A 21,587-nucleotide genomic window follows, 5' to 3' on the forward strand; every position below is an offset into this window, starting at 1 on the left:
AGGAGGTTAAGGGTTACAAAGGGATTATGAGTTACAGAGCCAAGTCAGTCATATAAAAGTTAAGGTACAATCAGCTATGATCTAAATGAATGGTGTAACAATCTCAAGGGATGACTCAAATTTCCACATTCCTTTCCGTTATTCCTCTTTATGACATAGATCTGACCGATCAGGGTTCTCGCAGTGTGAGTGTAGTGATGGACCATGAGACACAGGGACTGAAAGCCTTGTCACGGAGCTCACACCTGGAAGCTTTCTCTCCAGTGCGGATCACGAGTGTCTCAGGAGTGTCAAAACCTTCAGGAGAACTTGATTGTAATTCTCACACTTGAAGGGTTTCTCCCAAGTGGATCCTGTCATTGAGCAGCAGTTTTGACGCATTTGGAAGGCTGTGCCTCACACACACACATCACATGGAAATGGTTTCTTGCCGGTGTGAATGTTCCTGTGATTCACAATGATTGTGGAAAGCCCTTGTCACACACTTCACATTTAAACTCTGTGATCACGTTGGTGTATCATGAGTCTGAATGAACTTGTGAATGTTTCACACCTCATAATTGAATGGTTTCTCTCCAGGTGATTCAACAGGAATGACATTTACCGTGTGGGACTGCTTCAGTGCTTCATGAGCAGTGAAGGCTTGATTGCACATCTCAGGCTTGGATGGTTTCTCCCTTGGTGATTCACCAGGCCTGATAATTGTGCAAATCCTTTCTGACACCTCTCACACTTGAACGGTTTCTCGCCAGTGTGAAGGCGTTGGTGTGCGCGGAGGTTCGACGACTGTATGAATGATCTGTCACACACTTTGCACGTGAATGGTTTCTCCCCAGTGTGGATGCGTCGGTGTTGCACAAGTGTTGACGACTGTGTGAAGGCTCGGCCACACACGTCACACTGGAAGGGTTTCTCCCCTGTGTGAATCCGCTGGTGTGCCAGGAGATCGGAGGAGTGGGTGAAAGCTTTCTCACAAACCTCACACCTGAATGGTTTCTCCCCGGTGTGAATTCTCTGGTGTGTCAAAAGATCAGAAGATTGGGTGAAAGCTTTCTCACAAATCTCACACTGGAATGGTTTCTCCCCTGTGTGAATCCTCTGATGTCTCAGGAAACTTGCAGAAGTCACAAAAGCTTTAGTACAAGCCTCACACTTGAAGGGTTTCTCCCCCGAGTGAAGTGTCTGATGGTCCAGGAGGTTTGAAAGTCGAGTAAAGGCTTTATCACACACCTCACACTTGAGTGATTTCTCACTGGTATGAATGAGTCGATGATTCACAAGTGTCGATGAATGTGTGAAGGCTTGGCCACAGACCTCACATTTGAATGGCTTCACTCCGGTGTGAATACGTTGATGATTCACGAGTGTTGATGAATGTGTGAAAGCTCGGCCACACAACTCACACTTGAATGGTTTCTCTTCCATGTGGCTGTCCTCGTCAGTTGTACAACAGACGTAACTTGTGTGTTATGATATCCTATGAACCTGTGGAGAATTCCTCACACACCTCAAACTGTAACAGTCTCCCACTTGTAGGAATGAGTCAGTGGCTCCTGGAGTTCGATGAATAATTAAAGCTCTCACCACACTTAGAGCCCACTCACACTTCTTCCCAGACTCACCCTGACTGATCGCCCACAGTCAAACAATCAGAAAGGTTGGTTCTGATGGAAGGTTCCACACCACTGACCAGTTTCATTCTGATGATATGTCAAAACTCCCCTGAACTGATTTCCAGATGATGGTTTCACTTCCCAACCTTCTCTGTGTTGAGCAATGCTGCGAAGGGACTGGTTGTCTTCCCACAGTTGTGGAGTTGTTCCTTGGGTGACGGTCAGGATCTATCTGCGTTGTCTATCCTCTCTGTATTCTCTGGTGTAGTACGGTGCAATCCTTCTGTAAAACAGGAAAAGCAAACATGATTTCCTCTAACTCCCTCTCCTCCTTTGCTGAAGGGGCTGACTCCTCAGTTAGAGACTGTTCCACAGTGTGTGGTAGTCTGTTATTCCCCTGTGGGGGATCAGATAAAAATCCTTTCTTTTTCCTCATTTGACTATCACACACCCTCTGTTTCCAGCAAGGACACTGGATAATGACCAGGAGCAGACAGCATGGCTACTTTTTTTCCTCCACCCAGACCCCCTTCTTCCCAGCACTATGAGGGCAAAAGAAAACACAGTCGGGCTATCCATTCATTACGAGCTCAAGTTGTGCCAGTGAAGTCCAGTTTTACCCTTCAAGTATGTGTTTAATATAAAAATATTCAGGAGAAATGTTAATTCAGAGATTTTGAAATTTCTTACCTTGAATTCCAAATTTATTGGATGAAAACACACTGGGCAGGAAGTGCTGGAAGCTGAGGAAAATATTGCTTCAGTATATCTCAGAGGTTCTCAAATTCGGGTCTGCGAAGCTGGCAGCCGCCTCGTGGCCGGTAAACTCTGGTTCGATCCAGCAAAAGTTAAAAATTAATTAGAGAAATCAACTGGGCCAATGGACTAGTCAACCAATCAGCATCCAGTGTTTCAAGAGGCCTTGCTCTGATTGGCTTATTTTGAGATTTTGAGGGGGGGGGGGGGATCTGGCCTCGGGAAATGAGCGGATTCGGAAATCTGGCTTTGGGGAAGGCTGTGGGGGTGAAGGGTGGCTGCAGATTCTGGCTAAAGGATAGAAGTGGGGGATGGGAGGGGGGGACTTCTGACCAAGGAGTGAGTTAAGGGGCTGGTTTAGCACAGTGAGCTAAACAGCTGGCTTGTAATGCAGAACAAAGCCAGCAGCGCGGGTTGAATTCCCATACCGGCCTCCCTGAACAGGCGCTGGAATGTGGCGACTACGGGCTTTTCACAGTAACTTCATTGAAGCCTACTTGTGATAATAAACGATTATTATTATTATTGTATCAGTGTGTTTGTGTGGGTTGAATGTGAGACAGAGACCTGTGAGTGTGAATGTGAGACAGACGTGTGTGTGAAAGTGAAACAGAGACGGGTGTGTGTGAATGTGAAACAGAGACCTGTGTGTGAATGTGAGACAGACATGTGTGCGAATGTGAGACAGAGACGTGTGTGTGAATGCGAGACAGAGATGTGTGTGCGGATGTGAGACAGAGACGTGTGTGTGAATGCGAGACAGAGACCTGTGTGTGAATGTGAAACTGAGACCTGTGTGTGTGAATGTGAGACAGACATTAGTGCGAATGTGAGACAGAGACGTGTGTGTGAATGCGAGACAGAGACCTGTGTGTGAATGTGAGACAGACATTTGTGCGAATGTGAGACAGAGACGTGTGTGTGAACGTGAGACAGAGACCTGTGTGCGAATGTGAGACAGAGACGTGTGTGTGAATGTGAGACAGACATTTGTGCGAATGTGAGACAGAGACGTGTGTGTGAATGTGAGACAGAGACGTGTGTGTGAATGCGAGACAGAGACCTGTGTGTGTGAATGTGAGACAGACATTTGTGCGAATGTGAGACAGAGGCGTGTGTGTGAATGTGAAAGAGACGTGTGTGTGAATGCGAGACAGAGACGTGTGTGTGTGAATGTGAGACAGACATTTGTGCGAATGTGAGACAGAGAAGTGTGTGTGAATGTGAGACAGAGACGTGTGTGTGAATGTGAAAGAGACATGTGTGTGAATGTGAGACAGAGACCTGTGTGTGAATGTGAAAGAGACGTGTGTGTGAATGTGAGACAGAGACCTGTGTGTGAATGCGAGAGAGAGACCTGTGTGTGCGAATGTGAGACAGAGGCGTGTGTGTGAATGTGAGACAGACATTTGTGCGAATGTGAGACAGAGACATGTGTGTGAATGTGAGACAGAGACCTGTGTGTGACTGTGAAAGAGACGTGTGTGTGAATGTGAGACAGATGTGTGTGTGAATGTGAGACAGAGATGTGTGTGTGAATGTGAGACAGACGTGTGTGTGAATGTGAGACAGAGACCTGTGTGTGAATGCGAAACAGAGACCTGTGTGTGTGTGAATGTGAGACAGACATTTGTGCGAATGTGAGACAGAGGCGTGTGTGTGAATGAGAGACAGACATTTGTGCGAATGTGAGACAGAGACGTGTGTGTGAATGTGAGACAGAGACGTGTGTGTGAATGTGAGACAGACATTTGTGCGAATGTGAGACAGAGGCGTGTGTGTGAATGCGAGACAGAGACGTGTGTGTGAATGTGAGGCAGAGACCTGTGTGTGAATGTGAGACAGACATTTGTGCGAATGTGAGACAGAGACGTGTGTGTGAATGTGAAACAGAGACCTGTGTGTGAATGTGAGACAGAGACGTGTGTGCGAATGTGAGACAGAGACGTGTGTGCGAATGTGAGACAGACGTGTGTGCGAATGTGAGACAGAGACGTGTGTGTGAATGTGAGACAGAGACGTGTGTGTGAATGTGAGGCAGAGACGTGTGTGAATGTGAGGCAGAGACGTGTGTGCGAATGTGAGACAGAGACGTGTGTGCGAATGTGAAACAGAGACCTGTGTGTGAATGTGAGACAGAGACGTGTGTGCGAATGTGAGACAGAGACGTGTGTGCGAATGTGAGACAGACGTGTGTGCGAATGTGAGACAGAGACGTGTGTGCGAATGTGAGACAGAGACGTGTGTGTGAATGTGAGACAGATGTGTGTGTGAATGTGAGACAGAGACGTGTGTGCGAATGTGAAACAGAGACGTGTGTGTGTGAATGTGAGACAGACATTAGTGCGAATGTGAGACAGAGACGTGTGTGTGAATGCGAGACAGAGACCTGTGTGTGAATGTGAGACAGACATTTGTGCGAATGTGAGACAGAGACGTGTGTGTGAACGTGAGACAGAGACCTGTGTGCGAATGTGAGACAGAGACGTGTGTGTGAATGTGAGACAGACATTTGTGCGAATGTGAGACAGAGACGTGTGTGTGAATGTGAGACAGAGACGTGTGTGTGAATGCGAGACAGAGACCTGTGTGTGTGAATGTGAGACAGACATTTGTGCGAATGTGAGACAGAGGCGTGTGTGTGAATGTGAGACAGACATTTGTGCGAATGTGAGACAGAGACCTGTGTGTGAATGTGAAACAGAGACCTGTGTGTGTGAATGTGAGACAGAGACCTGTGTGTGAATGTGAGACAGACTTTTGTGCGAATGTGAGACAGAGACCTGTGTGTGAATGTGAAAGAGACGTGTGTGTGAATGCGAGACAGAGACGTGTGTGTGTGAATGTGAGACAGACATTTGTGCGAATGTGAGACAGAGAAGTGTGTGTGAATGTGAGACAGAGACGTGTGTGTGAATGTGAAAGAGACATGTGTGTGAATGTGAGACAGAGACCTGTGTGTGAATGTGAAAGAGACGTGTGTGTGAATGTGAGACAGAGACCTGTGTGTGAATGCGAGAGAGAGACCTGTGTGTGCGAATGTGAGACAGAGGCGTGTGTGTGAATGTGAGACAGACATTTGTGCGAATGTGAGACAGAGACATGTGTGTGAATGTGAGACAGAGACCTGTGTGTGACTGTGAAAGAGACGTGTGTGTGAATGTGAGACAGATGTGTGTGTGAATGTGAGACAGAGATGTGTGTGTGAATGTGAGACAGACGTGTGTGTGAATGTGAGACAGAGACCTGTGTGTGAATGCGAAACAGAGACCTGTGTGTGTGTGAATGTGAGACAGACATTTGTGCGAATGTGAGACAGAGGCGTGTGTGTGAATGAGAGACAGACATTTGTGCGAATGTGAGACAGAGACGTGTGTGTGAATGTGAGACAGAGACGTGTGTGTGAATGTGAGACAGACATTTGTGCGAATGTGAGACAGAGGCGTGTGTGTGAATGCGAGACAGAGACGTGTGTGTGAATGTGAGGCAGAGACCTGTGTGTGAATGTGAGACAGACATTTGTGCGAATGTGAGACAGAGACGTGTGTGTGAATGTGAAACAGAGACCTGTGTGTGAATGTGAGACAGAGACGTGTGTGCGAATGTGAGACAGAGACGTGTGTGCGAATGTGAGACAGACGTGTGTGCGAATGTGAGACAGAGACGTGTGTGTGAATGTGAGACAGAGACGTGTGTGTGAATGTGAGGCAGAGACGTGTGTGAATGTGAGGCAGAGACGTGTGTGCGAATGTGAGACAGAGACGTGTGTGCGAATGTGAAACAGAGACCTGTGTGTGAATGTGAGACAGAGACGTGTGTGCGAATGTGAGACAGAGACGTGTGTGCGAATGTGAGACAGACGTGTGTGCGAATGTGAGACAGAGACGTGTGTGCGAATGTGAGACAGAGACGTGTGTGTGAATGTGAGACAGATGTGTGTGTGAATGTGAGACAGAGACGTGTGTGCGAATGTGAAACAGAGACGTGTGTGCGAATGTGAGACAGAGACGTGTGTGCGAATGTGAGACAGACGTGTGTGCGAATGTGAGACAGAGACGTGTGTGCGAATGTGAGACAGAGACGTGTGTGTGAATGTGAGGCAGAGACGTGTGTGCGAATGTGAGACAGAGACGTGTGTGCGAATGTGAAACAGAGACCTGTGTGTGAATGTGAGACAGAGACGTGTGTGCGAATGTGAGGCAGACGTGTGTGCGAATGTGAGACAGAGACGTGTGTGCGAATGTGAGACAGAGACGTGTGTGTGAATGTGAGACAGATGTGTGTGTGAATGTGAGACAGAGACGTGTGTGCGAATGTGAGACAGAGACGTGTGTGCGAATGTGAGACAGAGACGTGTGTGCGAATGTGAGACAGATGTGTGTGTGAATGTGAGACAGAGATGTGTGTGCGAATGTGAGACAGATGTGTGTGTGAATGTGAGACAGAGACGTGTGTGTGAATGTGAGACAGAGACGTGTGTGCGAATGTGAGACAGATGTGTGTGCGAATGTGAGGCAGAGACGTGTGTGCGAATGTGAGACAGAGACGTGTGTGCGAATGTGAGACAGATGTGTGTGTGAATGTGAGACAGAGACGTGTGTGTGAATGTGAGACAGAGACCTGTGTGTGAATGTGAGACAGAGACGTGTGTGCGAATGTGAGACAGACGTGTGTGTGAATGTGAAAGAGACATGTGTGTGAATGTGAGACAGAGACCTGTGTGTGAATGTGAAAGAGACGTGTGTGTGAATGTGAGACAGAGACCTGTGTGTGAATGCGAGAGAGAGACCTGTGTGTGCGAATGTGAGACAGAGGCGTGTGTGTGAATGTGAGACAGACATTTGTGCGAATGTGAGACAGAGACATGTGTGTGAATGTGAGACAGAGACCTGTGTGTGACTGTGAAAGAGACGTGTGTGTGAATGTGAGACAGATGTGTGTGTGAATGTGAGACAGAGATGTGTGTGTGAATGTGAGACAGACGTGTGTGTGAATGTGAGACAGAGACCTGTGTGTGAATGCGAAACAGAGACCTGTGTGTGTGTGAATGTGAGACAGACATTTGTGCGAATGTGAGACAGAGGCGTGTGTGTGAATGAGAGACAGACATTTGTGCGAATGTGAGACAGAGACGTGTGTGTGAATGTGAGACAGAGACGTGTGTGTGAATGTGAGACAGACATTTGTGCGAATGTGAGACAGAGGCGTGTGTGTGAATGCGAGACAGAGACGTGTGTGTGAATGTGAGGCAGAGACCTGTGTGTGAATGTGAGACAGACATTTGTGCGAATGTGAGACAGAGACGTGTGTGTGAATGTGAAACAGAGACCTGTGTGTGAATGTGAGACAGAGACGTGTGTGCGAATGTGAGACAGAGACGTGTGTGCGAATGTGAGACAGACGTGTGTGCGAATGTGAGACAGAGACGTGTGTGTGAATGTGAGACAGAGACGTGTGTGTGAATGTGAGGCAGAGACGTGTGTGAATGTGAGGCAGAGACGTGTGTGCGAATGTGAGACAGAGACGTGTGTGCGAATGTGAAACAGAGACCTGTGTGTGAATGTGAGACAGAGACGTGTGTGCGAATGTGAGACAGAGACGTGTGTGCGAATGTGAGACAGACGTGTGTGCGAATGTGAGACAGAGACGTGTGTGCGAATGTGAGACAGAGACGTGTGTGTGAATGTGAGACAGATGTGTGTGTGAATGTGAGACAGAGACGTGTGTGCGAATGTGAAACAGAGACGTGTGTGCGAATGTGAGACAGAGACGTGTGTGCGAATGTGAGACAGACGTGTGTGCGAATGTGAGACAGAGACGTGTGTGCGAATGTGAGACAGAGACGTGTGTGTGAATGTGAGGCAGAGACGTGTGTGCGAATGTGAGACAGAGACGTGTGTGCGAATGTGAAACAGAGACCTGTGTGTGAATGTGAGACAGAGACGTGTGTGCGAATGTGAGGCAGACGTGTGTGCGAATGTGAGACAGAGACGTGTGTGCGAATGTGAGACAGAGACGTGTGTGTGAATGTGAGACAGATGTGTGTGTGAATGTGAGACAGAGACGTGTGTGCGAATGTGAGACAGAGACGTGTGTGCGAATGTGAGACAGAGACGTGTGTGCGAATGTGAGACAGATGTGTGTGTGAATGTGAGACAGAGATGTGTGTGCGAATGTGAGACAGATGTGTGTGTGAATGTGAGACAGAGACGTGTGTGTGAATGTGAGACAGAGACGTGTGTGCGAATGTGAGACAGATGTGTGTGCGAATGTGAGGCAGAGACGTGTGTGCGAATGTGAGACAGAGACGTGTGTGCGAATGTGAGACAGATGTGTGTGTGAATGTGAGACAGAGACGTGTGTGTGAATGTGAGACAGAGACCTGTGTGTGAATGTGAGACAGAGACGTGTGTGCGAATGTGAGACAGATGTGTGTGTGAATGTGAGACAGAGGCGTGTGTGTGAATGTGAGACAGAGACGTGTGTGTGAATGTGAGACAGATGTGTGTGTGAATGTGAGACAGAGATGTGTGTGCGAATGTGAGACAGATGTGTGTGTGAATGTGAGACAGATGTGTGTGTGAATGTGAGACAGAGACGTGTGTGTGAATACGAGACAGAGACGTGTGTGTGAATGCGAGACAGAGACGTGTGTGTGAATGTGAGACAGATGTGTGTGTGAATGTGAGACAGAGATGTGTGTGCGAATGTGAGACAGATGTGTGTGTGAATGTGAGACAGAGACGTGTGTGCGAATGTGAGACAGATGTGTGTGTGAATGTGAGACAGAGACGTGTGTGTGAATGTGAGACAGAGACGTGTGTGTGAATGTGAGACAGAGACATGTGTGCGAATGTGAGACAGAGACCCGTGTGTGCGAATGTGAGACAGAGACCTGTGTGTGTATGCGAGACAGAGACGTGTGTGTGAATGTGAGACAGATGTGTGTGTGAATGTGAGACAGAGACGTGTGTGCGAATGTGAGACAGAGACGTGTGTGCGAATGTGAGACAGAGGTGTGTGTGAATGTGAGGCAGAGACGTGTGTGTGAATGTGAGACAGAGACCTGTGTGTGAATGTGAGACAGAGACGTGTGTGTGAATGTGAGACAGAGACGTGTGTGTGAATGTGAGACAGAGACGTGTGTGCGAATGTGAGACAGAGACCCGTGTGTGCGAATGTGAGACAGAGACCTGTGTGTGTATGCGAGACAGAGACGTGTGTGTGAATGTGAGACAGATGTGTGTGTGAATGTGAGACAGAGACGTGTGTGCGAATGTGAGACAGATGTGTGTGTGAATGTGAGGCAGAGACGTGTGTGTGAATGTGAGGCAGAGACGTGTGTGTGAATGTGAGACAGAGACGTGTGTGCGAATGTGAGACAGAGACCTGTGTGTGAATGTGAGGCAGATGTGTGTGTGAATGTGAGACAGAGACGTGTGTGTGAATGTGAGGCAGAGACGTGTGTGTGAATGTGAGGCAGAGACGTGTGTGCGAATGTGAGACAGATGTGTGTGTGAATGTGAGACAGAGATGTGTGTGCGAATGTGAGACAGAGATGTGTGTGTGAATGTGAGGCAGAGACGTGTGTGTGAATGTGAGGCAGAGACGTGTGTGTGAATGTGAGACAGAGACGTGTGTGTGAATGTGAGACTGAGACGTGTGTGCGAATGTGAGACAGAGACGTGTGTGTGAATGTGAGACAGAGACGTGTGTGTGAATGTGAGACAGAGACGTGTGTGTGAATGTGAGACAGAGACGTGTGTGTGAATGTGAGACAGAGATGTGTGTGTGAATGTGAGGCAGAGACGTGTGTGCGAATGTGAGACAGATGTGTGTGTGAATGTGAGACAGAGATGTGTGTGCGAATGTGAGACAGAGACGTGTGTGTGAATGTGAGGCAGAGACGTGTGTGTGAATGTGAGACAGATACGTGTGTGTGAATGTGAGGCAGAGACGTGTGTGTGAATGTGAGACAGAGATGTGTGTGTGAATGTGAGGCAGAGACGTGTGTGTGAATGTGAGACAGAGATGTGTGTGCGAATGTGAGACAGAGATGTGTGTGTGAATGTGAGGCAGAGACGTGTGTGTGAATGTGAGACAGAGATGTGTGTGCGAATGTGAGACAGATGTGTGTGTGAATCTGAGACAGAGACGTGTGTGTGAATGTGAGACAGAGGCGTGTGTGTGAATGTGAGACAGAGATGTGTGTGCGAATGTGAGACAGAGATGTGTGTGTGAATGTGAGGCAGAGACGTGTGTGTGAATGTGAGACAGAGATGTGTGTGCGAATGTGAGACAGAGATGTGTGTGTGAATCTGAGACAGAGACGTGTGTGTGAATGTGAGACAGAGGCGTGTGTGTGAATGTGAGACAGAGACGTGTGTGTGAATGTGAGGCAGAGACGTGTGTGTGAATGTGAGACAGAGACGTGTGTGTGAATGTGAGGCAGATGTGTGTGTGAATGTGAGACAGAGACGTGTGTGAATGTGAGACAGAGACGTGTATGTGAATGTGAGACAGATGTGTGTGTGAATGTGAGGCAGAGACGTGTGTGTGAATGTGAGACAGAGACGTGTGTGTGAATGTGAGACAGAGACGTGTGTGTGAATGTGAGACAGAGGCGTGTGTGTGAATGTGAGACAGAGACGTGTGTGAATGTGAGGCAGAGACGTGTGTGTGAATGTGAGACAGATGTGTATGTGAATGTGAGACAGAGACGTGTGTGTGAATGTGAGACAGATGTGTGTGTGAATGTGAGACTGAGACGTGTGTGTGAATGTGAGACAGAGACGTGTGTGCGAATGTGAGACAGAGACGTGTGTGTGAATGTGAGACAGAGACCTGTGTGTGAATGTGAGACAGATGTGTGTGTGAATGTGAGACAGAGGCGGGTGTGTGTGAATGTGAGACAGATGTGTGTGTGAATGTGAGACAGAGACATGTGTGTGCGAATGTGAGACAGAGACGTGTGTGTGAATGCGAGACAGAGACCTGTGGGTGTGAATGTGAGACAGAGACGTGTGTGTGTGAATGTGAGACAGATGTGTGTGTGAATGTGAGACAGAGACGTGTGTGTGAATGCGAGACAGAGACATGTGTGGGTGAATGTGAGACAGATGTGTGTGTGAATGTGAGACAGAGACCTGTGTGTGTGAATGTGAGACAGAGACGTGTGTGTGAATGTGAGACAGAGACGTGTGTGCGAATGTGAGACAGATGTGTGTGTGAATGTGAGACAGATACGTGTGTGTGAATGTGAGACAGAGACGTGTGTGTGAATGTGAGACAGAGACGTATGTGTGAATGTGAGACAGAGACGTGTGTGTGAATGTGAGACAGATGTGTGTGTGAATGTGAGACAGAGACGTGTGTGTGAATGTGAGACAGAGACGTGTGTGAATGTGAGACAGAGACCTGTGTGTGTGAATGTGAGACAGAGACGTGTGTGTGAATGTGAGACAGAGACGTGTGTGCGAATGTGAGACAGATGTGTGTGTGAATGTGAGACAGAGACGTGTGTGTAAATGTGAGACAGATGTGTGTGTGAATGTGAGACAGAGACGTGTGTGTGAATGTGAGACAGAGACGTGTGTGAATGTGAGACAGAGACCTGTGTGTGTGAATGTGAGACAGAGACGTGTGTGTGAATGTGAGACAGAGACGTGTGTGTGAATGTGAGACAGAGACCTGTGTGTGAATGTGAGACAGATGTGTGTGTGAATGTGAGACAGAGACGGGTGTGTGTGAATGTGAGACAGATGTGTGTGTGAATGTGAGACAGAGACGTGTGTGTGCGAATGTGAGACAGAGACGTGTGTGTGAATGCGAGACAGAGACCTGTGTGTGTGAATGTGAGACAGAGACGTGTGTGTGTGAATGTGAGACAGATGTGTGTGTGAATGTGAGACAGAGACGTGTGTGTGAATGCGAGACAGAGACCTGTGTGTGTGAATGTGAGACAGAGACGTGTGTGTGAATGTGAGAGAGACGTGTGTGTGAATGTGAGACAGAGACGTGTGTGAATGTGAGACAGAGACCTGTGTGTGTGAATGTGAGACAGAGACGTGTGTGTGAATGTGAGACAGAGACGTGTGTGTGAATGTGAGACAGAGACCTGTGTGTGAATGTGAGACAGATGTGTGTGTGAATGTGAGACAGAGACGGGTGTGTGTGAATGTGAGACAGATGTGTGTGTGAATGTGAGACAGAGACGTGTGTGTGCGAATGTGAGACAGAGACGTGTGTATGTGAATGTGAGACAGATGTGTGTGTGAATGTGAGACAGAGACGTGTGTGTGAATGCGAGACAGAGACATGTGTGGGTGAATGTGAGACAGATGTGTGTGTGAATGTGAGACTGAGACCTGTGTGTGTGAATGTGAGACAGAGACGTGTGTGTGAATGTGAGACAGAGACGTGTGTGCGAATGTGAGACAGATGTGTGTGTGAATGTGAGACAGATACGTGTGTGTGAATGTGAGACAGATGTGTGTGTGAATGTGAGACAGAGATGTGTGTGTGAATGTGAGACAGACGTGTGTGTGAATGTGAGACAGAGACCTGTGTGTGAATGCGAAACAGAGACCTGTGTGTGTGTGAATGTGAGACAGACATTTGTGCGAATGTGAGACAGAGACCTGTGTGTGAATGTGAGACAGAGACCTGTGTGTGAATGTGAGACAGAGACTGTGTGTGTGAATGTGAGACAGACATTTGTGCGACTGTGAGACAGAGGCGTGTGTGTGAATGTGAAACAGAGACCTGTGTGTGAATGTGAGACAGAGACGTGTGTGTGAATGTGAGACAGAGACGTGTGTGTGAATGCGAGACAGAGACGTGTGTGTGAATGTGAGGCAGAGACGTGTGTGTGAATGTCAGGCAGAGACCTGTGTGTGAATGTGAGACAGACATTTGTGCGAATGTGAGACAGAGACCTGTGTGTGAATGTGAGACAGAGACCTGTGTGTGAATGCGAGACAGAGACCTGTGTGTGTGAATGTTAGACAGACATTTGTGCGAATGTGAGACAGAGACGTGTGTGTGAATGTGAAACAGAGACCTGTGTGTGAATGTGAGACAGAGACGTGTATGCGAATGTGAGACAGAGACGTGTGTGCGAATGTGAGACAGACGTGTGTGCGAATGTGAGACAGAGACGTGTGTGCGAATGTGAGACAGTGACGTGTGTGTGAATGTGAGACAGATGTGTGTGTGAATGTGAGGCAGAGACGTGTGTGCGAATGTGAGACAGAGACGTGTGTGCGAATGTGAAACAGAGACCTGTGTGTGAATGTGAGACAGAGACGTGTGTGCGAATGTGAGACAGACGTGTGTGCAAATGTGAGACAGAGATATGTGTGCGAATGTGAGACAGAGACGTGTGTGTGAATGTGAGACAGATGTGTGTGTGAATGTGAGACAGAGACGTGTGTGCGAATGTGAGACAGAGACGTGTGTGCGAATGTGAGACAGAGACATGTGTGTGAATGTGAAACAGAGACGTGTGTGTGAATGTGAGACAGAGACGTGTGTGCGAATGTGAGACAGAGACCCGTGTGTGAATGCGAGACAGAGACCTGTGTGTGAATGTGAGACAGAGACGTGTGTGTGAATGTGAGACAGAGACGTGTGTGTGAATGTGAGACAGAGACGTGTGTGCGAATGTGAGACAGAGACGTGTGTGCGAATGTGAGACAGATGTGTGTGTGAATGTGAGACAGAGATGTGTGTGCGAATGTGAGACAGATGTGTGTGTGAATGTGAGGCAGAGACGTGTGTGCGAATGTGAGACAGAGACATGTGTGTGAATGTGAAACAGAGACGTGTGTGTGAATGTGAGACAGAGACGTGTGTGTGAATGTGAGACAGAGACGTGTGTGCGAATGTGAGACAGAGACCCGTGTGTGAATGCGAGACAGAGACGTGTGTGTGAATGTGAGACAGAGACGTGTGTGTGAATGTGAGACAGAGACGTGTGTGTGAATGTGAGACAGAGACCTGTGTGTGAATGCGAAACAGAGACCTGTGTGTGTGTGAATGTGAGACAGACATTTGTGCGAATGTGAGACAGAGACCTGTGTGTGAATGTGAGACAGAGACCTGTGTGTGAATGTGAGACAGAGACTGTGTGTGTGAATGTGAGACAGACATTTGTGCGAATGTGAGACAGAGGCGTGTGTGTGAATGTGAAACAGAGACCTGTGTGTGAATGTGAGACAGAGACGTGTGTGTGAATGTGAGACAGAGACGTGTGTGTGAATGCGAGACAGAGACGTGTGTGTGAATGTGAGGCAGAGACGTGTGTGTGAATGTGAGGCAGAGACCTGTGTGTGAATGTGAGACAGACATTTGTGCGAATGTGAGACAGAGACCTGTGTGTGAATGTGAGACAGAGACCTGTGTGTGAATGCGAGACAGAGACCTGTGTGTGTGAATGTTAGACAGACATTTGTGCGAATGTGAGACAGAGACGTGTGTGTGAATGTGAAACAGAGACCTGTGTGTGAATGTGAGACAGAGACGTGTATGCGAATGTGAGACAGAGACGTGTGTGCGAATGTGAGACAGACGTGTGTGCGAATGTGAGACAGAGACGTGTGTGCGAATGTGAGACAGTGACGTGTGTGTGAATGTGAGACAGATGTGTGTGTGAATGTGAGGCAGAGACGTGTGTGCGAATGTGAGACAGAGACGTGTGTGCGAATGTGAAACAGAGACCTGTGTGTGAATGTGAGACAGAGACGTGTGTGCGAATGTGAGACAGACGTGTGTGCAAATGTGAGACAGAGATGTGTGTGCGAATGTGAGACAGAGACGTGTGTGTGAATGTGAGACAGATGTGTGTGTGAATGTGAGACAGAGACGTGTGTGCGAATGTGAGACAGAGACGTGTGTGCGAATGTGAGACAGAGACATGTGTGTGAATGTGAAACAGAGACGTGTGTGTGAATGTGAGACAGAGACGTGTGTGCGAATGTGAGACAGAGACCCGTGTGTGAATGCGAGACAGAGACCTGTGTGTGAATGTGAGACAGAGACGTGTGTGTGAATGTGAGACAGAGACGTGTGTGTGAATGTGAGACAGAGACGTGTGTGCGAATGTGAGACAGAGACGTGTGTGCGAATGTGAGACAGATGTGTGTGTGAATGTGAGACAGAGATGTGTGTGCGAATGTGAGACAGATGTGTGTGTGAATGTGAGGCAGAGACGTGTGTGCGAATGTGAGACAGAGACATGTGTGTGAATGTGAAACAGAGACGTGTGTGTGAATGTGAGACAGAGACGTGTGTGTGAATGTGAGACAGAGACGTGTGTGCGAATGTGAGACAGAGACCCGTGTGTGAATGCGAGACAGAGACGTGTGTGTGAATGTGAGACAGAGACGTGTGTGTGAATGTGAGACAGAGACGTGTGTGTGAATGTGAGACAGAGACGTGTGTGTGAATGTGAGACAGAGATGTGTGTGTGAATGTAAGACAGAGACGTGTGTGTGAATGCGAGACAGAGACGTGTGTGTGAATGTGAGACAGAGACGTGTGTGTGAATGTGAGACAGAGACGTTTGTGTGAATGTGAGACAGAGACGTATGTGTGAATGTGAGGCAGAGACGTGTGTGTGAATGTGAGGCAGATGTGTGTGTGAATGCGAGACAGACGTGTGTGTGAATGTGAGACAGAGACGTATGTGAGACAGACACGTGTGTGTGAATGCGAGACAGAGACGTGTGTGTGAATGTGAGACAGATGTGTGTGAATGTGAGACAGAGACGTGTGTGCGAATGTGAGACAGACGTGTGTGTGAATGTGAGACAGCGACGTGTGTGTGAATGTGAGACAGATGTGTGTGTGAATGTGAGACAGATGTGTGTGTGAATGTGAGGCAGAGACCTGTGTGTGAATGTGAGACAGAGACCTGTGTGTGAATGCGAGAGAGAGACCTGTGTGTGTGAATGTGAGACAGACATTTGTGCGAATGTGAGACAGAGGCGTGTGTGTGAATGTGAGACAGACATTTGTGCGAATGTGAGACAGAGACGTGTGTGTGAATGTGAGACAGAGACCTGTGTGTGAATATGAAAGAGACGTGTGTGTGAATGTGAGACAGAGATGTGTGTGTGAATGTGAGACAGACGTGTGTGTGAATGTGAGAAATAGACCTGTGTGTGAATGCGAAACAGAGACCTGTGTGTGTGTGAATGTGAGACAGACATTTGTGCGAATGTGAGACAGAGACCTGTGTGTGAATGTGAGACAGAGACCTGTGTGTGAATGTGAGACAGAGACTGTGTGTGTGAATGTGAGACAGACATTTGTGCGAATGTGAGACAGAGGCGTGTGTGTGAATGTGAAACAGAGACCTGTGTGTGAATGTGAGACAGAGACGTGTGTGTGAATGTGAGACAGAGACGTGTGTGTGAATGCGAGACAGAGACGTGTGTGTGAATGTGAGGCAGAGACGTGTGTGTGAATGTGAGACAGAGACCTGTGTGTGAATGCGAGACAGAGACCTGTGTGTGTGAATGTTAGACAGACATTTGTGCGAATGTGAGACAGAGACGTGTGTGTGAATGTGAAACAGAGACCTGTGTGTGAATGTGAGACAGAGACGTGTATGCGAATGTGAGACAGAGACGTGTGTGCGAATGTGAGACAGACGTGTGTGCGAATGTGAGACAGAGACGTGTGTGCGAATGTGAGACAGTGACGTGTGTGTGAATGTGAGACAGATGTGTGTGTGAATGTGAGGCAGAGACGTGTGTGCGAATGTGAGACAGAGACGTGTGTGCGAATGTGAAACAGAGACCTGTGTGTGAATGTGAGACAGAGACGTGTGTGCGAATGTGAGACAGACGTGTGTGCAAATGTGAGACAGAGATGTGTGTGCGAATGTGAGACAGAGACGTGTGTGTGAATGTGAGACAGATGTGTGTGTGAATGTGAGACAGAGACGTGTGTGCGAATGTGAGACAGAGACGTGTGTGCGAATGTGAGACAGAGACATGTGTGTGAATGTGAAACAGAGACGTGTGTGTGAATGTGAGACAGAGACGTGTGTGCGAATGTGAGACAGAGACCCGTGTGTGAATGCGAGACAGAGACCTGTGTGTGAATGTGAGACAGAGACGTGTGTGTGAATGTGAGACAGAGACGTGTGTGTGAATGTGAGACAGAGACGTGTGTGCGAATGTGAGACAGAGACGTGTGTGCGAATGTGAGACAGATGTGTGTGTGAATGTGAGACAGAGATGTGTGTGCGAATGTGAGACAGATGTGTGTGTGAATGTGAGACAGATGTGTGTGTGAATGTGAGGCAGAGACGTGTGTGCGAATGTGAGACAGAGACATGTGTGTGAATGTGAAACAGAGACGTGTGTGTGAATGTGAGACAGAGACGTGTGTGTGAATGTGAGACAGAGACGTGTGTGCGAATGTGAGACAGAGACCCGTGTGTGAATGTGAGACAGAGACGTGTGTGTGAATGTGAGACAGAGACGTGTGTGCGAATGTGAGACAGAGACGTGTGTGCGAATGTGAGACAGATGTGTGTGTGAATGTGAGACAGAGATGTGTGTGCGAATGTGAGACAGATGTGTGTGTGAATGTGAGACAGATGTGTGTGTGAATGTGAGGCAGAGACGTGTGTGCCAATGTGAGACAGAGACGTGTGTGTGAATGTGAAACAGAGACGTGTGTGTGAATGTGAGACAGAGACGTGTGTGTGAATGTGAGACAGAGACCCGTGTGTGCGAATGTGAGACAGAGACCCGTGTGTGAATGTGAGACAGAGACGTGTGTGTGAATGTGAAACAGAGACGTGTGTGTAAATGTGAGGCAGAGGCGTGTGTGCGAATGTGAGACAGAGACGTGTGTGTGAATGTGAGACAGAGACCCGTGTGTGCGAATGTGAGACAGAGACCCGTGTGTGAATGTGAGACAGAGACGTGTGTGTGAATGTGAAACAGAGACGTGTGTGTGAATGTGAGGCAGAGGCGTGTGTGCGAATGTGAGACAGAGACGTGTGTGTGAATGTGAAACAGAGACGTGTGTGTGAATGTGAGACAGAGACGTGTGTGTGAATGTGAGACAGAGACCCGTGTGTGAATGTGAGACAGAGACGTGTGTGTGAATGTGAGACAGACGTGTGTGTGAATGTGAGACAGAGACGTGTGTGTGAATGCGATACAGACACGTGTGTGTGAATGTGAGACAGAGACATGTGTGTGAATGTGAGACAGAGACGTGTGTGTGAATGTGAGACAGGGACGTGTGTGTGAATGTGAGACAGAGACGTGTGTGTGAATGTGAGACAGAGACGTGTGTGCGAATGTGAGACAGAGACGTGTGTGCGAATGTGAGACAGATGTGTGTGTGAATGTGAGACAGATGTGTGTGTGAATGTGAGACAGAGACGTGTGTGTGAATGTGAGACAGATGTGTGTGTGAATGTGAGACAGAGATGTGTGTGCGAATGTGAGACAGGTGTGTGTGTGAATGTGAGACAGAGACGTGTGTCCGAATGTGAGACAGATGTGTGTGTGAATGTGAGACAGAGACGTGTGTGTGAATGTGAGACAGAGACGTGTGCGCGAATGTGAGACAGATGTGTGTGTGAATGTGAGGCAGAGACGTGTGTGCGAATGTGAGACAGAGACGTGTGTGCGAATGTGAGACAGATGTGTGTGTGAATGTGAGACAGATGTGTGTGTGAATGTGAGACAGAGACGTGTGTGTGAATGTGAGACAGATGTGTGTGTGAATGTGAGACAGAGATGTGTGTGCGAATGTGAGACAGGTGTGTGTGTGAATGTGAGACAGAGACGTGTGTCCGAATGTGAGACAGATGTGTGTGTGAATGTGAGACAGAGACGTGTGTGTGAATGTGAGACAGAGACGTGTGCGCGAATGTGAGACAGATGTGTGTGTGAATGTGAGGCAGAGACGTGTGTGCGAATGTGAGACAGAGACGTGTGTGCGAATGTGAGACAGATGTGTGTGTGAATGTGAGACAGAGACGTGTGTGTGAATGTGAGACAGAGACGTGTGTGTGAATGTGAGACAGACATTTGTGCGAATGTGAGACAGAGACGTGTGTGTGAATGTGAGACAGAGACCCGTGTGTGCGAATGTGAGACAGAGACCCGTGTGTGAATGTGAGACAGAGACGTGTGTGTGAATGTGAAACAGAGACGTGTGTGTGAATGTGAGGCAGAGGCGTGTGTGCGAATGTGAGACAGAGACGTGTGTGTGAATGTGAGACAGAGACGTGTGTGTGAATGTGAGACAGAGACGTGTGTGCGAATGTGAGACAGAGACCCGTGTGTGAATGTGAGACAGAGACGTGTGTGTGAATGTGAGACAGAGACGTGTGTGCGAATGTGAGACAGAGACGTGTGTGCGAATGTGAGACAGATGTGTGTGTGAATGTGAGACAGAGATGTGTGTGCGAATGTGAGACAGATGTGTGTGTGAATGTGAGACAGATGTGTGTGTGAATGTGAGGCAGAGACGTGTGTGCCAATGTGAGACAGAGACGTGTGTGTGAATGTGAAACAGAGACGTGTGTGTGAATGTGAGACAGAGACGTGTGTGTGAATGTGAGACAGAGACCCGTGTGTGCGAATGTGAGACAGAGACCCGTGTGTGAATGTGAGACAGAGACGTGTGTGTGAATGTGAAACAGAGACGTGTGTGTAAATGTGAGGCAGAGGCGTGTGTGCGAATGTGAGACAGAGACGTGTGTGTGAATGTGAGACAGAGACCCGTGTGTGCGAATGTGAGACAGAGACCCGTGTGTGAATGTGAGACAGAGACGTGTGTGTGAATGTGAAACAGAGACGTGTGTGTGAATGTGAGGCAGAGGCGTGTGTGCGAATGTGAGACAGAGACGTGTGTGTGAATGTGAAACAGAGACGTGTGTGTGAATGTGAGACAGAGACGTGTGTGTGAATGTGAGACAGAGACCCGTGTGTGAATGTGAGACAGAGACGTGTGTGTGAATGTGAGACAGACGTGTGTGTGAATGTGAGACAGAGACGTGTGTGTGAATGCGATACAGACACGTGTGTGTGAATGTGAGACAGAGACATGTGTGTGAATGTGAGACAGAGACGTGTGTGTGAATGTGAGACAGGGACGTGTGTGTGAATGTGAGACAGAGACGTGTGTGTGAATGTGAGACAGAGACGTGTGTGCGAATGTGAGACAGAGACGTGTGTGCGAATGTGAGACAGATGTGTGTGTGAATGTGAGACAGATGTGTGTGTGAATGTGAGACAGAGACGTGTGTGTGAATGTGAGACAGATGTGTGTGTGAATGTGAGACAGAGATGTGTGTGCGAATGTGAGACAGGTGTGTGTGTGAATGTGAGACAGAGACGTGTGTCCGAATGTGAGACAGATGTGTGTGTGAATGTGAGACAGAGACGTGTGTGTGAATGTGAGACAGAGACGTGTGCGCGAATGTGAGACAGATGTGTGTGTGAATGTGAGGCAGAGACGTGTGTGCGAATGTGAGACAGAGACGTGTGTGCGAATGTGAGACAGATGTGTGTGTGAATGTGAGACAGATGTGTGTGTGAATGTGAGACAGAGACGTGTGTGTGAATGTGAGACAGATGTGTGTGTGAATGTGAGACAGAGATGTGTGTGCGAATGTGAGACAGGTGTGTGTGTGAATGTGAGACAGAGACGTGTGTCCGAATGTGAGACAGATGTGTGTGTGAATGTGAGACAGAGACGTGTGTGTGAATGTGAGACAGAGACGTGTGCGCGAATGTGAGACAGATGTGTGTGTGAATGTGAGGCAGAGACGTGTGTGCGAATGTGAGACAGAGACGTGTGTGCGAATGTGAGACAGATGTGTGTGTGAATGTGAGACAGAGACGTGTGTGTGAATGTGAGACAGAGACGTGTGTGTGAATGTGAGACAGACATTTGTGCGAATGTGAGACAGAGACGTGTGTGTGAATGTGAGACAGAGACCCGTGTGTGCGAATGTGAGACAGAGACCCGTGTGTGAATGTGAGACAGAGACGTGTGTGTGAATGTGAAACAGAGACGTGTGTGTGAATGTGAGGCAGAGGCGTGTGTGCGAATGTGAGACAGAGACGTGTGTGTGAATGTGAGACAGAGACGTGTGTGTGAATGTGAGACAGAGACCCGTGTGTGAATGTGAGACAGAGACGTGTGTGTGAATGTGAGACAGAGGCGTGTGTG

At 48.2% G+C, this 21,587-nt stretch overlaps 1 protein-coding gene across 1 annotated transcript in view; it reads right to left on the reverse strand.

The window, feature by feature from the left end:
- Positions 1 to 21,587, reverse strand: part of LOC140389069 (uncharacterized) — a 58,111-nt gene that overhangs the window by 20,001 nt on the left and 16,523 nt on the right. The window contains exons 2-3 of the mRNA XM_072473229.1: positions 2,304 to 2,441; positions 626 to 1,896 (exon numbers count right to left, since the gene is read on the reverse strand). Of these exons, the coding sequence (XP_072329330.1) occupies positions 626 to 1,425 (800 nt within the window). The 5' untranslated portion in view covers positions 1,426 to 1,896; positions 2,304 to 2,441. The remainder of the gene's footprint in view (positions 1 to 625; positions 1,897 to 2,303; positions 2,442 to 21,587) is intronic.

This window comes from Scyliorhinus torazame, chromosome 14 (assembly GCF_047496885.1).
Source record: "Scyliorhinus torazame isolate Kashiwa2021f chromosome 14, sScyTor2.1, whole genome shotgun sequence".
Taxonomy (NCBI): Eukaryota; Metazoa; Chordata; class Chondrichthyes; order Carcharhiniformes; family Scyliorhinidae; genus Scyliorhinus; species Scyliorhinus torazame.